The 17651-nt window shown below is 38.2% G+C and overlaps 1 protein-coding gene across 3 annotated transcripts in view; it reads right to left on the reverse strand.

The window, feature by feature from the left end:
* LOC138716553 (myb/SANT-like DNA-binding domain-containing protein 3) overlaps nucleotides 1-17651 on the reverse strand; it is a 334664-nt gene that overhangs the window by 30467 nt on the left and 286546 nt on the right. Inside the window, exon 5 of one of the 3 annotated variants that reach the window (XM_069849724.1) lies at nucleotides 5341-5466. The exons of the other annotated variants lie outside the window; for them this stretch is intronic. Coding sequence (XP_069705825.1) covers nucleotides 5423-5466 — 44 coding nt within the window. The 3' untranslated portion in view covers nucleotides 5341-5422. Of the gene's footprint in view, nucleotides 1-5340; nucleotides 5467-17651 lie in introns of those variants that run through there. 3 annotated transcript variants of the gene reach the window in all.

A 17651-nucleotide genomic window follows, 5' to 3' on the forward strand; every position in this document is an offset into this window, starting at 1 on the left:
TATTTGCGGAAAACATTTGTAAGCAATTACATCTGGTACAATTATTATTATTATTATTATTATTATTATTATTATTATTATTATTATTATTATTATTATATGCTGAGTTTATACACTGGAAAGAAGCGGTCTCTAAATATTTGCGGAAAACATTTGTAAGCAATTGCATCTGGTACAATTATTATTATTATTATATGCTGAGTTTATACACTGGAAAGAAGCGGTCTCTAAATATTTGCGGAAAACATTTGTAAGCAATTGCATCTGGTACAATTATTATTATTTTATGCTGAGTTTATACACTGGAAAGAAGCGGTCTCTAAATATTTGCGGAAAACATTTGTAAGCAATTGCATCTGGTACAATTATTATTATTATTATTATATGCTGAGTTTATACACTGGAAAGAAGCGGTCTCTAAATATTTGCGGAAAACATTTGTAAGCAATTGCATCTGGTACAATTATTATTATTATTATATGCTGAGTTTATACACTGGAAAGAAGCGGTCTCTAAATATTTGCGGAAAACATTTGTAAGCAATTGCATCTGGTACAATTATTATTATTATTATTATATGCTGAGTTTATACACTGGAAAGAAGCGGTCTCTAAATATTTGCGGAAAACATTTGTAAGCAATTGCATCTGGTACAATTATTATTATTATTATATGCTGAGTTTATACACTGGAAAGAAGCGGTCTCTAAATATTTGCGGAAAACATTTGTAAGCAATTGCATCTGGTACAATTATTATTATTTTATGCTGAGTTTATACACTGGAAAGAAGCGGTCTCTAAATATTTGCGGAAAACATTTGTAAGCAATTGCATCTGGTACAATTATTATTATTATTATATGCTGAGTTTATACACTGGAAAGAAGCGGTCTCTAAATATTTGCGGAAAACATTTGTAAGCAATTGCATCTGGTACAATTATTATTATTTTATGCTGAGTTTATACACTGGAAAGAAGCGGTCTCTAAATATTTGCGGAAAACATTTGTAAGCAATTGCATCTGGTACAATTATTATTATTATTATTATATGCTGAGTTTATACACTGGAAAGAAGCGGTCTCTAAATATTTGCGGAAAACATTTGTAAGCAATTACATCTGGTACAATTATTATTATTATTATTATTATTATTATTATTATTATTATTATTATTATTATATGCTGAGTTTATACACTGGAAAGAAGCGGTCTCTAAATATTTGCGGAAAACATTTGTAAGCAATTGCATCTGGTACAATTATTATTATTATTATTATTATATGCTGAGTTTATACACTGGAAAGAAGCGGTCTCTAAATATTTGCGGAAAACATTTGTAAGCAATTGCATCTGGTACAATTATTATTATTATTATATGCTGAGTTTATACACTGGAAAGAAGCGGTCTCTAAATATTTGCGGAAAATATTTGTAAGCAATTGCATCTGGTACAATTATTATTATTTTATGCTGAGTTTATACACTGGAAAGAAGCGGTCTCTAAATATTTGCGGAAAACATTTGTAAGCAATTGCATCTGGTACAATTATTATTATTATTATATGCTGAGTTTATACACTGGAAAGAAGCGGTCTCTAAATATTTGCGGAAAACATTTGTAAGCAATTGCATCTGGTACAATTATTATTATTTTATGCTGAGTTTATACACTGGAAAGAAGCGGTCTCTAAATATTTGCGGAAAACATTTGTAAGCAATTGCATCTGGTACAATTATTATTATTATTATTATTATATGCTGAGTTTATACACTGGAAAGAAGCGGTCTCTAAATATTTGCGGAAAACATTTGTAAGCAATTGCATCTGGTACAATTATTATTATTATTATATGCTGAGTTTATACACTGGAAAGAAGCGGTCTCTAAATATTTGCGGAAAACATTTGTAAGCATTTGCATCTGGTACAATTATTATTATTATTATTATTATTATTATTATTATTATTATTATTATTATTATATGCTGAGTTTATACACTGGAAAGAAGCGGTCTCTAAATATTTGCGGAAAACATTTGTAAGCAATTGCATCTGGTACAATTATTATTATTATTATATGCTGAGTTTATACACTGGAAAGAAGCGGTCTCTAAATATTTGCGGAAAACATTTGTAAGCAATTGCATCTGGTACAATTATTATTATTATTATATGCTGAGTTTATACACTGGAAAGAAGCGGTCTCTAAATATTTGCGGAAAACATTTGTAAGCAATTGCATCTGGTACAATTATTATTATTATTATATGCTGAGTTTATACACTGGAAAGAAGCGGTCTCTAAATATTTGCGGAAAACATTTGTAAGCAATTGCATCTGGTACAATTATTATTATTATTATTATTATTATTATTATTATTATTATTATATGCTGAGTTTATACACTGGAAAGAAGCGGTCTCTAAATATTTGCGGAAAACATTTGTAAGCAATTGCATCTGGTACAATTATTATTATTATTATTATTATTATTATTATTATTATTATTATTATTATTATTATATGCTGAGTTTAGACACTGGAAAGAATCGGTCTCTAAATATTTGCGGAAAACATTTGTAAGCAATTGCATTTGGTACAATTATTATGATTTTATGCTGAGTTTATACAATGGAAAGAATCGGTCTCTAAATATTTGCGGAAAACATTTGTAAGCAATTGCATATGGTACAATTATTATTACTTTTTGCTGAGTTTATACACTGGAAAGAAGCGGTCTCTAAATATTTGCGGAAAACATTTGTAAGCAACTGCATCTGGTACAATTATTATTATTTTGTGCTGAGTTTATACACTGGAAAGAATCTGTCTCTAAATATTTGCGGAAAACATTTGTAAGCAATTGAATCTGGTACAATTATTATTATTTTGTGCTGAATTTATACAATGCAAAGAATCGGTCTCTAAATATTTGCGGAAAATATTTGTAAGCAGTTGCATCTGATACAATTATTATTAATTTATACACTCGTACACTGGAAAGAATGGGTATCTAAATATTTGCGGAAAACATTTGTAAGCAATTGCATCTGATATAATTATTATTATTTTATGCTGAGTTTATGAACTGGAAAGAATCGGTCTCTAAATATTTGCGGAAAACATTTGTAAGCAATTGCATCTGGTACAATTATTATTATTATTATTATTATTATTATTATTATTATTATTATTATTATTATTATATGCTGAGTTAATACACTGGAAAGAAGCGGTCTCTAAATATTTGCGGAAAACATTTGTAAGCAATTGCATCTGGTACAATTATTATTATTATTATTATTATTATTATTATTATTATTATTATTATTATTTTATGCTGAGTTTATACACTGAAAAGAAGCGGTCTCTAAATATTTGCGGAAAACATTTGTAAGCAATTGCATCTGGTACAATTATTATTATTATTATTATTATTATTATTATTATTATTATTATTATATGCTGAATTTATACACTGGAAAGAAGCGGTCTCTAAATATTTGCGGAAAACATTTGTAAGCAATTGCATCTGGTACAATTATTATTATTTTATGCTGAGTTTATACACTGGAAAGAATCGGTCTCTAAATATTTGCGGAAAACATTTGTAAGCAATTGCATCTGGTACAATTATTATTATTTTATGCTGAGTTTATACACTGGAAAGAAGCGGTCTCTAAATATTTGCGGAAAACATTTGTAAGCAATTGCATCTGGTACAATTATTATTATTATTATATGCTGAGTTTATACACTGGAAAGAAGCGGTCTCTTAATATTTGCGGAAAACATTTGTAAGCAAGTGCATCTGGTACAATTATTATTATTTTATGCTAAGTTTATACACTGAGTTTATACGTATCTAAATGTAAAAATGTTCTTCTGCGTTACATAGCAATATTTATTTTATGGATGCAATGTACAAGAATACGTGTGTCTACTAGCCAATAAACTAAAGCGCTTTAATACCTTGTTTTACGTGCACCTAGTTTCAGACCATTTGCAGAAGAAGAGTGGGTGTGTGTATACAAATATTACTTTCTTATACTGTTGCTTACGTTTTTGGTTAATTTTTATTACCCGCACTTGAGCTGCTATAAATAAGGATTTCGCAACGGGAATAACTTTTCAATGAACTAAACCTGACCTTACGTCCTCTGTGGTAGACTCTTAATACGAGCTCCGTTTCCTTTTCAGGACAGCATAAAATCATAACAATGAGAGGATTGTAAACTAAGAGGACATTACGAAGATTTCGTGTGCTCACACCTGTTGAATATTTAATATGTTACAAGTACACTGTTCACTCTTCTCTAGTAAACTTACTATGAGTTATTTCATTTCTACAGTCTTATTAATTTTACGATTATTAATTTTATCATACCAGACATGTATTAGCCACTGACGTAGCTCTAGCGACAGACACGTTTGCCGAAGTTGCGATTAGGCGTGGGTTGGATTCCCGCTTCAGCTGACTAATTGGGTTTTTTCTCCAGGTAATCTATGGCGAATCCTCGGCTTCATCTCGCCAAAGACCATCTTTCTGTAGCCAATTTCAACGACACTAAATCACCTAGTAGTTGATACAGACATACACACATACATAACATACAATTACATACATAACATTACATGCATAATATTACATACATACATACAGTAGTAGTAGTAGGGTTTAAGAAGGGCGCGTCAGCTACTATGGCTATTTGCGCCCTTATCTAAAATTCTTAATGTAACAAATACATAAATAATATAATAATCAGAGTGCTAAAAGAACTAAAAAGCGTTGTCACGATAAAACGAGGCACACAAATGCAGTATACATAAGGTGATTTCTACAGATTCATAAAAGTGAGCAATTCTACCACACTAGGTGGTATTCAAGACGAACAAATAAAACAATAAAACTAAGGCCACCAGAGATAACTTGTCAATCTTATTTTAAAACCATAAAATTTTATAAAATATTCGGATGTATAAAGTCCGAAATGTCAACAATGTAAAATCAAATATAAAACAACAAATGTAACCTCCGGATGAAAAGGGTCCGGAGGATGAGTAAAACGGATCAATAAAAAACTAAATCACCTTATCCAAACCTGTGTTTGATAAAAATCTCAGAACTGCATTTGCACAATTAAAATCATTTCCAAGAGCGTCACGTAATGTCGGCCGAATTCCATACTGCCTCCGTGCATGGTCATTACATACATATATACATACATACATACATACATATATACATACATACATACATACATACATACATACATACATACATACATACATACATACATACATAAAGTAAAGTAAATCCGTGGCGCTACAGTCCATGAAGGGCCAAGATCAACCAGCCGGCTGCTGACCTCTCGTCCACATGCCGAAGCAAAGTAATCAAGACTGACAACATGAATAAATTTTAAGTCTTATCAATCTTCATATGGAGTTGCAGAACTGTTGGCTCTGTAGACAAAGATCGTTTTATTTTAACATATTTTATGATAACAAAAAGAAAAGAGAATCAAATATTTCTGTAATAGCAATAGAATGAAAATAATTCAAAGTTACTAGAACAGACTGTACAGTGGACAGCTTTCGAGCTACTGAATGCACATATGGCATTCAACAGAAAGTAACTGAACGATTCTCCTGAGGCAGTGATTTTTCGTGTCCAGTCTCCCATCAATGCTTCCTAGAAGACTCTAAGCGACCTACAGAGGAGATTTGACCTGACCCGATCGACCCAACCTATGACTTCCTTCATTACAACGTCACGAGCCCTGTAACGTGGATAAAGGTTGTCAATTCAAGACGTAAGAATAAACCCTATCACTAGCTTGTTTATGTACTCAAGGAAGTTGAACGGCGAAGTCACTTTCCACAGATGTTACATTGTATAGAATTCCGTGTGTAGAAACCGAAGACTTGAATGAGGTAAATAAAAATAAACGTGACTGTCAATTGGGACAATGCAAAGTATTAGATAATACGTATACCACAATGAATGTCATTTGTAATGGGCAGCATAGTTTTAAAGCAAAGAAATGATTGTGATTTATTTCAGCCGTGTAATGCTTGTGCATGGAATCTACATGCATCTTATACAAACCCATAACAAATAGGTTTAGGCCTAGTTTTCATTAGTAGAGTTAGCAGCACTATCACCTTTACTTTTTAACTTTGCTCTAGAGTATGCCCCGGTCGAGGTGGGTTCCTCCAAGTTGGTGACCGGGGGGTGCAATGGTGGCCCTCGTGCTCTTCTTTTCGATCATTTTTCGTGTTATCACCAACCAAACCTTTTCGCTCTCTCGTCTTTTTGATCACTCTATTTCTCTCCGCCGGCTACCATTGCATGCGGAACGCCCACCACATCATCACAGCCATATTCACCTCTCCATCCCCGCTGTTAGTTTTCGCCACGTCCGCCACCACGACGGGATTTGTTAATGCCTGGTGAGGCTACATTATTCTTCCTCTTCTAGTTCATTATATTCATTATTAGATTAAGGTTCTTAGGTTTATAACTCCCGTCTCACCAGCGGGGATCTTTACTATCTCCGTGGTCCTGTCCCACGGTTTCGAGCGCGACTTCCAACTTGTGTGGCCCGACAGGGCGCCCAGCAACGAAGCAATAGTGGACCCTTCATACTGCCCCTATATGCAAGTTTAGGTGCCGAACCCGGACCAGAGGTCAAGTACACTCACGTAGAGCCCCCCAGGGGGCCCGGGGCGATTTAGGCGTCCCGGTGACCGACTCCGCTCGCCGGGGCGGATATGTCGCTCCGACGTGTTACCGCTGACTGATGGGTGTCGCAGTGTAATCAACCACAAGTCCCCTGAAGCTGCGTGCGCTCTCGGATTGCTCCGGCTTTGGGAGGGTAGGTCGGAGTTAGCCGCAGTAGTCTGGCGGTTGTGTTCAGTGTAGAGTGGGGAGCCACGGGCGGTTATTCCCGTGGTAGGGGCATAAAACTGCGACACGCCTCTGGTGCAGAACTTGCCGTTAGGTATGTAATGACCAGTTTGAAGGGTAACTTGCGTGAAGTGGGTTGCTTGGGATCGGGCTGTGGGGGGGTCCCCACGGCCGGCACAGACCGCGAAGAATATCTTGGTGTCTTTTTCTTTCGCCCCCCCGGTGGCAGGCTGACGCCGACGGTTCCGTAGGGGGGGCCAGTTCAAAATGTCCTCGCGCTCTCCTCCTCCCTCTTCATTACCGAAGAAACAAAAAGTTCAATTGAATGACGACATGGATTTGGACCCGGATAAAATTACAGTGAAAATGCCGCCTCCGAGATTTGTGAGTCTAACTATTGATGGGAATGAAAAGACGATGAAAAATCTCAGTCCCTTCTATATTAAACGCGCTCTCGACGCAATGATTGGTAAGGTTAGAAATGCTACTCGCCTTCGAAATGGAAGTCTTCTGGTTGAAACTTTAAGTCCTAAGCAAAGTGAGACCCTTCTGAAAGCGAAGTTACTTGGTTCTTATCCCATTAAAGTTGAGCGTCACTCTTCTCTCAACACCACGAGAGGAGTGATTACTACGAGCTCTTTAGAAGGTCTGTCCGATGAAGAAATCCAACTGGAGCTGGCGGAGCAGTCTGTTTCCAAGGCCTACCGTCTTTTAGGTAAGCGGGATGGACAGACTGTTCCACTTCGGACCATATTCTTGACCTTCGAAGTCTCATCTCTCCCGGAGTTCATTCTCATAGGCTACGAGCGTGTCCCTGTTCGTGCATATGTACCGAATCCTATGCGGTGCTTCCGGTGCCAGCGATTCGGTCATACACAACAGAGATGTACAAATAACATCGTGTGTGCAAAGTGCGGTGAGGGCGATCATGGGGATTCCCCGTGTCCTCACAGTGTGCACTGTGTAAATTGCAATGGGGACCACGCTTCTAGTTCTAAGGAATGTCCGAGATACATAGAAGAGAAGGATATCCAAGAACTTCGTGTCAGAGATAACATAACATTTTTCGAAGCACGTAAGCGGTATTATGACGACCAGAAGAAAAAATCGACCACAACATATGCGTCAGTAGTCCATAAAGGTCTTAAGGGATGTGATGCCTCCACGCAAACGCCACCTCTGGACGACACCCGTCAGAGAGTAGAGATATCTACTCAAACTTATGTCGATGCTGCCACTCAAACAGCAGAGCCTGATGATGATAGCTGTGGACTTACTATCAGACCATACAGTCCAAAGACCAGTGTACCGACGACAAAATCTACCGGTTCCACGGCGGAGAGAAAACCACGTCGTCGAAGTCCCCGATCAGACGAGACGCCCCGCTCTCGCTCCAGGTCGGGAGAACGAAGGTCAGAAAGTGAATCCCCACAGCAGCGAAATAAGCAGTCGAGACAAAGCAGCTCTGGTGATAAGAAAAAGAGAAAATCTCCCGTGAAACCACCATGATCTAAAAATTTTTGATGCGTAACGACATAATTCAGTGGAATGTGAACGGAGTTCGCAGCCGATATGCAGAATTACAGCAGCTAATCTATGATGAAGAACCCGCTATTCTATGTCTCCAAGAGACACATCTTCGGCCTGAACATTCCCTATCCATTCGTGGTTACAGGGTTCACCGGCACGATCACCTGGCTGGAGTCAGGGCCAATGGAGGATGTGCTATCTTGGTGAAAAATAGTATCTTGTCCTCTGCAATTAACATTCAAAGCACCATTCAGAATATAGTAATCCGAATACACTTGCCTACCATAGAATTTACAATAGCTTGCGTATATCTACCACCCGACTTGGAATTAACGATACGTGAATTACAGTTGTTTGTAGATCAGCTCCCCGCCCCATTTCTCTTGGTGGGAGATTTTAATGCCTCCCATCACCGCTGGGGTTCGATGAATGACAATGACAGAGGGCATGTAATAGTGGAGATTTGTACTCGTCTTAATCTCATTACTCTTAATACAGGAGCAGCCACACATCTTTCTCTCGCCCACGGCACCTACTCCATGATAGATCTGTCCATTTGTAGCCCAGTTCTGTCGGCGCACATGGAGTGGTCAGTCATGGATGATCTCCATGGAAGTGACCATTTTCCTATCCGACTTCGTCTCTCTGTATCATGTCCCACGGAGTCGCGCTGGCCTAACTGGGTTATAAAAAGGGCGGATTGGACTGGATTTGCCGAGTCCCTTTCGTTTAATGACAATGAAAATGACGATGTCGACTTAATCATAGAGCACTTCTGTACAAATATCATACGGGCAGCAGAACTACATGTACCTCGTTCTTCATCAACACCAAGACGTGTCCCTGTACCTTGGTGGACAGAGGGGTGTAGAGATGCTATCCTGGCCCGTAAACGAGCTCTACGACTCTTTCAAAGGCATCCAACGGAAGAGAACTTCATCCAATTCAAACGCTTCCGTGCCAAAGCTCGCCGCACCATTTGCGAAGCTAAGAAGGTGTCCTGGACGAAATATGTCTCTTCACTGAAAAAGAATGTCCCATCCACAACCGTATGGGGAAAAGTCTGTAGGATAATGGGAAGACGTAATTCTGCTATTCCGGGTCTAGTACATAATGGCAATATGATAACCAATCATTTGGATATGGCTGAGCTCCTTGTTACATCATTCACGCATATCAGTAGCTCAGTCCATTATGAACCTAGATTTTTAAGAATTAAAGAGGCTGCAGAACGAAATGACATCTCGTTTATATCTGATAACACAGAAAACTATAATACTCCGTTCACGTTACAGGAATTACAGTCAGCACTAGACAAATCCCCTGACACATCTCCTGGCCCAGATAATATTCATAATCAAATGCTCAGAAATTTACCACCAGCTGGGAAGATATATCTTCTCTCTTTATATAATAGAATCTGGACAGAAAAATCCTTTCCATCTCAATGGCATAAAGCCATTGTAGTTCCTGTGCAGAAACCAGGAAAGGACCCATCCCTACCTAATAGTTACAGGCCTATCTGTCTCACCAGCTGCGTGTGTAAAGTTATGGAGAGAATGGTTAGTAATCGCCTAATGTGGTTCCTGGAATCAGAAAACCTCTTGTCTAAGATCCAGTGTGGTTTTCGTAAGCGCCGATCAACCGCAGATCACCTTGTTCGGCTGGAAGGAGCCATTAGAGACGCCTTCCTCAAGAAAGAGCACTTGGTAGCAATCTTCTTTGATCTTGAGAAAGCTTACGACACAACATGGCGTTATGGGATCCTACGCACTATCCACAACTGGGGTCTAAGGGGAAGTCTACCTACTTTTCTGGCCAATTTTTTGGCAGAGAGGTATTTCCGTGTACGAATAGGTACCACACTTTCCAGCGAACATTTACAGGAAAATGGCGTTCCGCAGGGGTCTGTACTGAGTGTTCTTTTGTTCTCCATTGCGATTAATGGTATAGCTGCTAACATAAGTCCTCACGTAACACCTCTTCTTTATGTTGACGACTTTAGTTTGTATTACAGCTCACGATATCTGCCATCCATTGGGAGACAACTGCAGCTAGCCATCAACACTTTGTCTGAATGGGCTATATGCAATGGGTTCAAATTCTCTACTGCAAAGACGCAATGCATCCACTTTGTTAACTCCCGTGGACTTCACCCACACCCGGAGTTACGTCTCAACGGAGTAGAGTTACACTATACAGACACTGCAAAATTTCTGGGCTTAATATTTGATTCTAAATTAAGTTGGGAGGCACACATACGGGATTTAAGGCGGCGCTGTGAAAAATCTTTGAATATCTTACGCATTCTGTCAGGGGTACATTGGGGTGCAGACCGCAAAACTCTTTTACGTATCTATCGTGCTGTTGTACGCTCAAAATTGGATTATGGTAGTTTTATTTATGGCTCGGCAAATAAGTCGAAATTGAAAATGTTAGATCCCATCCATCATCAGGGTGTAAGGCTTGCAACAGGGGCTTTCCGAACGAGTCGGATAGAGAGCCTCTACTGCGAGTCTGGGGAACCATCACTGTATCAGAGACGTAATATGTTGTTGTGTTCCTATGGGGTAAAGCTCCGAGCCCAACCTGAGCACAACACATACAAACATTTTCATTCCATGGCTTTAGATTTCCGATACAGACGGGATCCACGGCGACCTCGTCCAGCTGGCGTCCGTTTCCGGGAGGGACTCTCAGAGCTGGACATTAGGCTGCCGAATATAAAGGTAATAGAATACCCGCCTACACCACCATGGATTATGAATCGTCCAAAATTCGACTTAAGTTTGAGCCAGTCTCTTAAGAATTTTACACCCAATTTTATTTATAGACAACGCTTTTACGAAATTTTATCTCAGCTTCCTTATAATAGTATAATTTATACTGACGGGTCCCGGGTGAATGATCGTGTGGGTTGCTCCTTCGTTGTCGACGGGCAGGTTTATAAATATAAACTGAGTTTGTATACCAGTGTTTTTACTGCCGAACTTTATGCTATTTACAGAGCTTTGTTATTTTTAATTCGACAACCTCGGGGTAGATTTCTAATCTGCTCCGACTCTTTGAGTGCAATCCAGTCTCTGCAATCATATTATTGCGATGATTCTCTCATTGTACAAACCCAGGTTCTCTTCCACTCACTCCTATCGTCGGGCTCCGATGTTGGAGTGGTGTGGGTCCCAGGCCATGTTGGAATTCCTGGTAATGAGACAGCAGACGCTGGAGCCAGAGATGCTGCTCTTAATGGCACACTGGTATACTGGCGAGAGAGGTGGCAAGATGTAGTGACTTACATAAGGAACTGTATTCGGAGAGATTGGGAAGAAAAATGGTCTGCACAAGCGGGTAACAAACTACGACCAATTAAAAATACAGTTGGAGAATGGGATTCGTCATCAAGAGCGTCACGGCGAGATGAAGTTATACTTACTCGCTTGAGGATTGGTCACTGTCGTTTGACACATGGTCACCTATTGTCTGGCGAACCTCCACCGGAATGTGACACTTGTCATGCCCTTCTTACGGTGGAACATTTTTTACTCCACTGTCGCAAATATGATTTGCCTCGACGCCAGTATGCAATACGTCCAACATTACGTGACGCTCTTGGCAATGATTTTAATTGTGTCAACGCAGTGTTGAGGTATTTAAGTAACACGGAACTCGACAAGGTGATCTGAGTTTTAACGTCCTTTTAGCCCATTGTTATCTCTTCTCCAGACCCTTTACATCTGGAGATTATCTTAGTTACATTTCTTTTAATACACATTATTACTCGGACCTTATACATCCGATTTTTAATGATTGTTGTTATAAAACATTGCCACATATTTCTTGTAGCAGTGTTTGTTTTATATTTTATGATTGTCTCACATTATCTTGGGACTACTACGTGTTCGTTTTAATGTAATTTATATCAGGAGTCACCTTGTCCGTCCAATATTAGTGTGTTTTAATGTGTCAAAGTATTTCGTCAGTGTGAATTTTAGTTATACAATAATGTAATTTCACCACACAAAAAGAAAAACAATAGGCATGGGTGCAAATAGCCATCGATGCTGACGCGCCCTTCAAATTTCACTATCATCATCATCTAGAGTATGCCATTAGGAAAGTCCAGGATAACAGAGAGGGTTTGGAATTGAACGGGTTACATCAGCTGCTTGTCTATGCGGATGACGTGAATATGTTAGGAGAAAATCCACAAACGATTAGGGAAAACACGGGAATTTTATTGGAAGCAAGTAAAGAGATAGGTTTGGAAGTAAATCCCGAAAAGACAAAGTATATGACTATGTCTCGTGACGAGAATATTGTACGAAATGGAAATATAATAATTGGAAACTTATCTTTTGAAGAGGTGGAGAAGTTCAAATATCTGGGAGCAACAGTAACAAATATAAATGATACTCGGGAGGAAATTAAACACAGAATAAATATGGGAAATGCCTGTTATTATTCGGTTGAGAAACTTTTATTATCCAGTCTGCTATCGAAAAATCTGAAAGTTAGAATTTATAAAACAGTTATATTACCGGTTGTTCTGTATGGTTGTAAAACTTGGACTCCCACTTTGAGAGAGGAACAGAGATTAAGGGTGTTTGAGAATAAGGTTCTTAGGAAAATATTTGGGGCTAAGAGGGATGAAGTTACAGGAGAATGGAGAAAGTTACACAACACAGAACTGCACGCATTGTATTCTTCACCTGACATAATTAGGAACATTAAATCCAGACGTTTGAGATGGGCAGGGCATGTAGCACGTATGGCCGAATCCAGAAATGCATATAGAGTGTTAGTTGAGAGGCCGGAGGGAAAAAAGACCTTTAGGGAGGCCGAGACGTAGATGGGAAGATAATATTAAAATGGATTTGAGGGAGGTGGGATATGATAGAGACTGGATTAATCTTGCTCAGGATAGGGACCAATGGTGGGCTTATGTGAGGGCGGCAATGAACATCCGGGTTCCTTAAAAGATAGTAAGTAAGTAAGAGTTAGCAGTAGAGTAACTTGGACAAGTACTTACTACCCTTTTAACTCTACCAATGTAAACGTTAAGTCTAGTTTTCATTAGTAGAGTTAGCAACAGAGTAAACTAGAATACTTTTTAGCCGAACTACTCTACTCTACCGAATTAGGTACAGTATCCGTTCACACGCAAAAGGAAAATAATATGTAATATCAGAGTCATAAAGTGCAAAATTTAAATCACAAAAATGAACATCAGCCATCGTCATTTTGTTGTGAGGAAGTATTTGAAAATTATTACTGAAATTTTGCTTAAGAAAGCGACTTCAGCTCTCGAGGAAGAAGAGAATAGAGCAAAGAAAATATGGATTTGAGACTGGATCAAAAGAGTGCACAGTCATGGAGCTTCTGTCCTTCTTCTGGGAGAACTTGCTGAAGAGAACGTACAGTACATGACTATAAATTGTGTTTGAGGATGACCCAGGAAAACTATGAAACACTGCTTGAGATGATCACTTAAAAAACTGTCTACAACTCAGATCACTTGATTTTTTAAGGTGGGACTAAACTGAGAAATAGGTATATATGCCCTAAAAATGATGCTACTGGAGCTAAATGACAGCTGTGAGCAGTATGGGATGAAGATAAATGCAAATAAGAAGAAGACCATGGTCATAGGAAGAAAAAGAAGAAAGCAAGTTTACTTTTTTTTGTTTCTTTCAAAAGAAAAAGGAGCATCTTCTGTGGATCTCTGAAAAAAGAACTAAGGAAGAGAATGGTGAAGTGCTTTGTATGAAGTGTGTAATTGTATGGGGCAGAAACATGGACATTACGACAAAGTGAAGAAAAGCGAGTAGAAGCATTTGGAATGTGGATATGGAAATGGAATGTGTGAAATGGACAGACAGAAGTTGTGTTGGAAAGAGTGGATGAAGAAAAAAAATGCTGAAACTGATGGAAGAGGAAAAGAAATTCGCAAATCAAGCTCTCAGGTATAACTCCCTGTAAAGTTGATTTGAATAATTTTGAGGGAAAAATTGTTTCGGGGCCGGGACCTTTGGTTTAACATACCAACGCTCTACGAACTGAGCTACCCGGGAACTCTACCAGACACCGATCCAATTTTTCCCTCTATATCCACAGACCTCAAAGTGGGCTGACAGCTGTCAAGCAATCAAAGTTGAGTGCACACTAACTCTGTGTGACTTAAAATAACATGACTTAACAAGCCACCTGTAAATTATGTGTCCAGGAAGTATAAGTCACACAGAGTTAGTATGCACTCAACTTTGGTTGCTTGACAGCTGGCAGCCCACTTTGAGGTCTGTGGATATAGAGGGAAAAATTGGATCGGTGTCTGGTAGAGTTCCCTCAAAATTATTCAGGAAAAGAAATTGATTGGGTCACTGGATGAGAAGAAACTGCCTACTGAAGGATGCACTGGAAATAATGATGAACGGGAAAAGAATTCATGGCAGAAGACGATATCAGATGATAGATGACAATGAGATATGTGGATCCTATGAGACAAAGAGGAAGGCAGAAAATAGGAAAAATTGGAGAATGCTGGATTTGCATTGAAGTACCTGCCTTTGGGCAGAACACTGAATGAATGAATGAATGAATGAATGAATGAATGAATGAATGAATGAATGAATGAATGAATGAATGTGGTATCTGAAATGATTTTGTTTTCATTACAAGTAACAAATTTTTCACTTACGAGGGAAATAAGCATTTGAAAACAGATCACAAATGTCTCGGAAAGGAGAGAATTAATCATCTGTTGATGAGGGAAATTCGTTTCTTGAATTCATTATTATCGCGACAGAATGCATAAGACTGAGAATAAGTATGAGGAAATATGAAATGTGAGTAATAAAATAAGGAACTCCTCTTGTACTGTATTTAATTGAAGTACGAGTAATGCATTAAAATAACATGGCTTAACAAGCCACCTGTAAATTATGTGTCCAGGGAGTATAAGATATTGAGCATTATTGTTTTTTATTCTTATGAACATATGGATGCACCGTTAATCGAATCCTTATTGCACTAACTTCCCACGCAGAAGACCCGAGATCAATTTCCGTCGAGCCTAAGTGTAATTTGTGGCGGACAAGAAAATTATAGGGAACAATATTATGAACATCTTCAGAGAATGAGTTGCAATAGAATTCCAAAGAAATATTGCCTTTTCCACACCAATGGGAGACAAGGACTCAAGATCGTAAAAGATTGAAACAGTAATTTGTGAACCCGGAACGACATAAACTGTCACAGCCATGCACAACGAGAAGGAAAAGAAAGGATGGCATTGTGTCGAGGAAGGTTTTATAGTTTTCATCATTTCTTTCCTTAATTCATAGTCACTGCATCATCGGTGCAGGAGTAAATGAGAACTACAGGGTTGTTTCCGATCTCTGATAACGAATTTGAATGACATCATGTGCGTCAGGAATCACACGACAGCTGAACTGTGGCGCGAGGTGACAGACCAGTAATGAGTGATCTCATAGTCACAGTGCACGGTGACTCACAGCAGAAATTCCCAAGAAAATAGAGCCTTTTTATGAGGAGTACATACCAAACCTTTCCGATGCCAAATACAGTTAAGTGAAAATAAAAGAAGCCTGCAAAACACGTGGTTTCGTTATTTCCAAGAAAGACATCTTGTGTGTACCTAATAAGACTGGCAAAGTTCGGGTGGGATTAATTCCAGAGCGGGAATAACGAAACCTTGTGTTTTGCAGGCTCCTATGATTTTCACGTAACTGTACCTGGCATCGGAAAGAGTTATGTACCCCTCCCAAAAAGGCTCGATTTTCTTGGGCATTGCTACTGTGATACAACGTGCACTCTGATTATGAAATCACTCACTACTGGTCTGTCACCTCTTGCCGCAATTCAGCTGTGGGTGTGATTCCTGACGCACACGACGACATTAAAATTCGTTATCAGAGATCGGAAACAACCCTGTATACATCACCATTTCATCTCACCCAAGAGACAAACTTTCGTCATATGTATTATACAATATCATCCTACAAAGCAAGCAACCACAGGAACCCCTAAAGTTGGTGCCAATGTCTGAGCATAGAATCTAAAAAGCTAGCATGATTTTATAAAAAAAACCTAATTCGATTGAACAATGCGTTCAATATATCATCATTGTAATGTTTAACGAAGCTCTAAATTTTCAATCTAAAATGTCTATAATTTCTTACATTGGGTGAGATATGAATAAATTAAGAAATACTACTCGTATATCTTAGCTTGGGTTAATTTAGTTTAGCTTAGCTTGTTTTTCGAGGGCCGGACTCGGACGGATCCTTGTATTTAGGCTTACATTGGCCCATTGTGCGTCCTACATATATATGACGACTGATCAAGTGCGATAAGTGGCCTGGGTGGTATTTCTGAATCCAGTGCTGACAAGTGAGTCATCCTACCTCAGCCCTCACAGTGTGAAGTCCCAACTCAGATGAATGTCCGGAGCCCCAAGCCCATACTATCAACAGAGAGACTTGCAGGTCATAATGTCCATGACATGAACGTCCAGTCGATATCAGGTCCAATGACAAATGTGTCCACACTAAAAATATGTTCAATTTTCTTATACCAAAATGCCCAAGCAAAAATGTCCATCAAAATCTATCTGTTGAACCGATTAGATATTAACATTAAAATATTAGAAAATTAAATTATTTTAATAGCAGTTTCGGCACAAATTTATTAATGAAAATGGTAACTAAATAGTGAAAGTAAGTAAGGAGTAACAGAATTTACATGATTTTATAACGTTAAGAAAATTACATCATTCAGTAAGTGGGGAGTTACAGAATTAACAAAATTTCATTAAGTTAAGGAAATTACATCATTCAGTAAGTGGGGAGTTACAGAATTTACACAATTTCATTAAGTTAAGAAATTTACATCATTCAGTAAATGGGAAGCTACAGAATTTACACAATTTCATTAAGTTAAGGAAATTACATCATTCAGTAAGTGGGGAGTTACAGAATTTATACAATTTCATTAAGTTAAGAAAATTACATCATTCAGTAAATGGGGAGCTACAGAATTTACACAATTTCATTAAGTTAAGGAAATTACATCATTCAGTAAGTGGGGAGTTACAGAATTTATACAATTTCATTAAGTTAAGAAATTTACATCATTCAGTAAATGGGAAGCTACAGAATTTACACAATTTCATTAAGTTAAGGAAATTACA

The sequence above is a fragment of the Periplaneta americana genome, chromosome 16 (genome assembly GCF_040183065.1).
Source record: "Periplaneta americana isolate PAMFEO1 chromosome 16, P.americana_PAMFEO1_priV1, whole genome shotgun sequence".
Lineage (NCBI taxonomy): Eukaryota > Metazoa > Arthropoda > Insecta > Blattodea > Blattidae > Periplaneta > Periplaneta americana.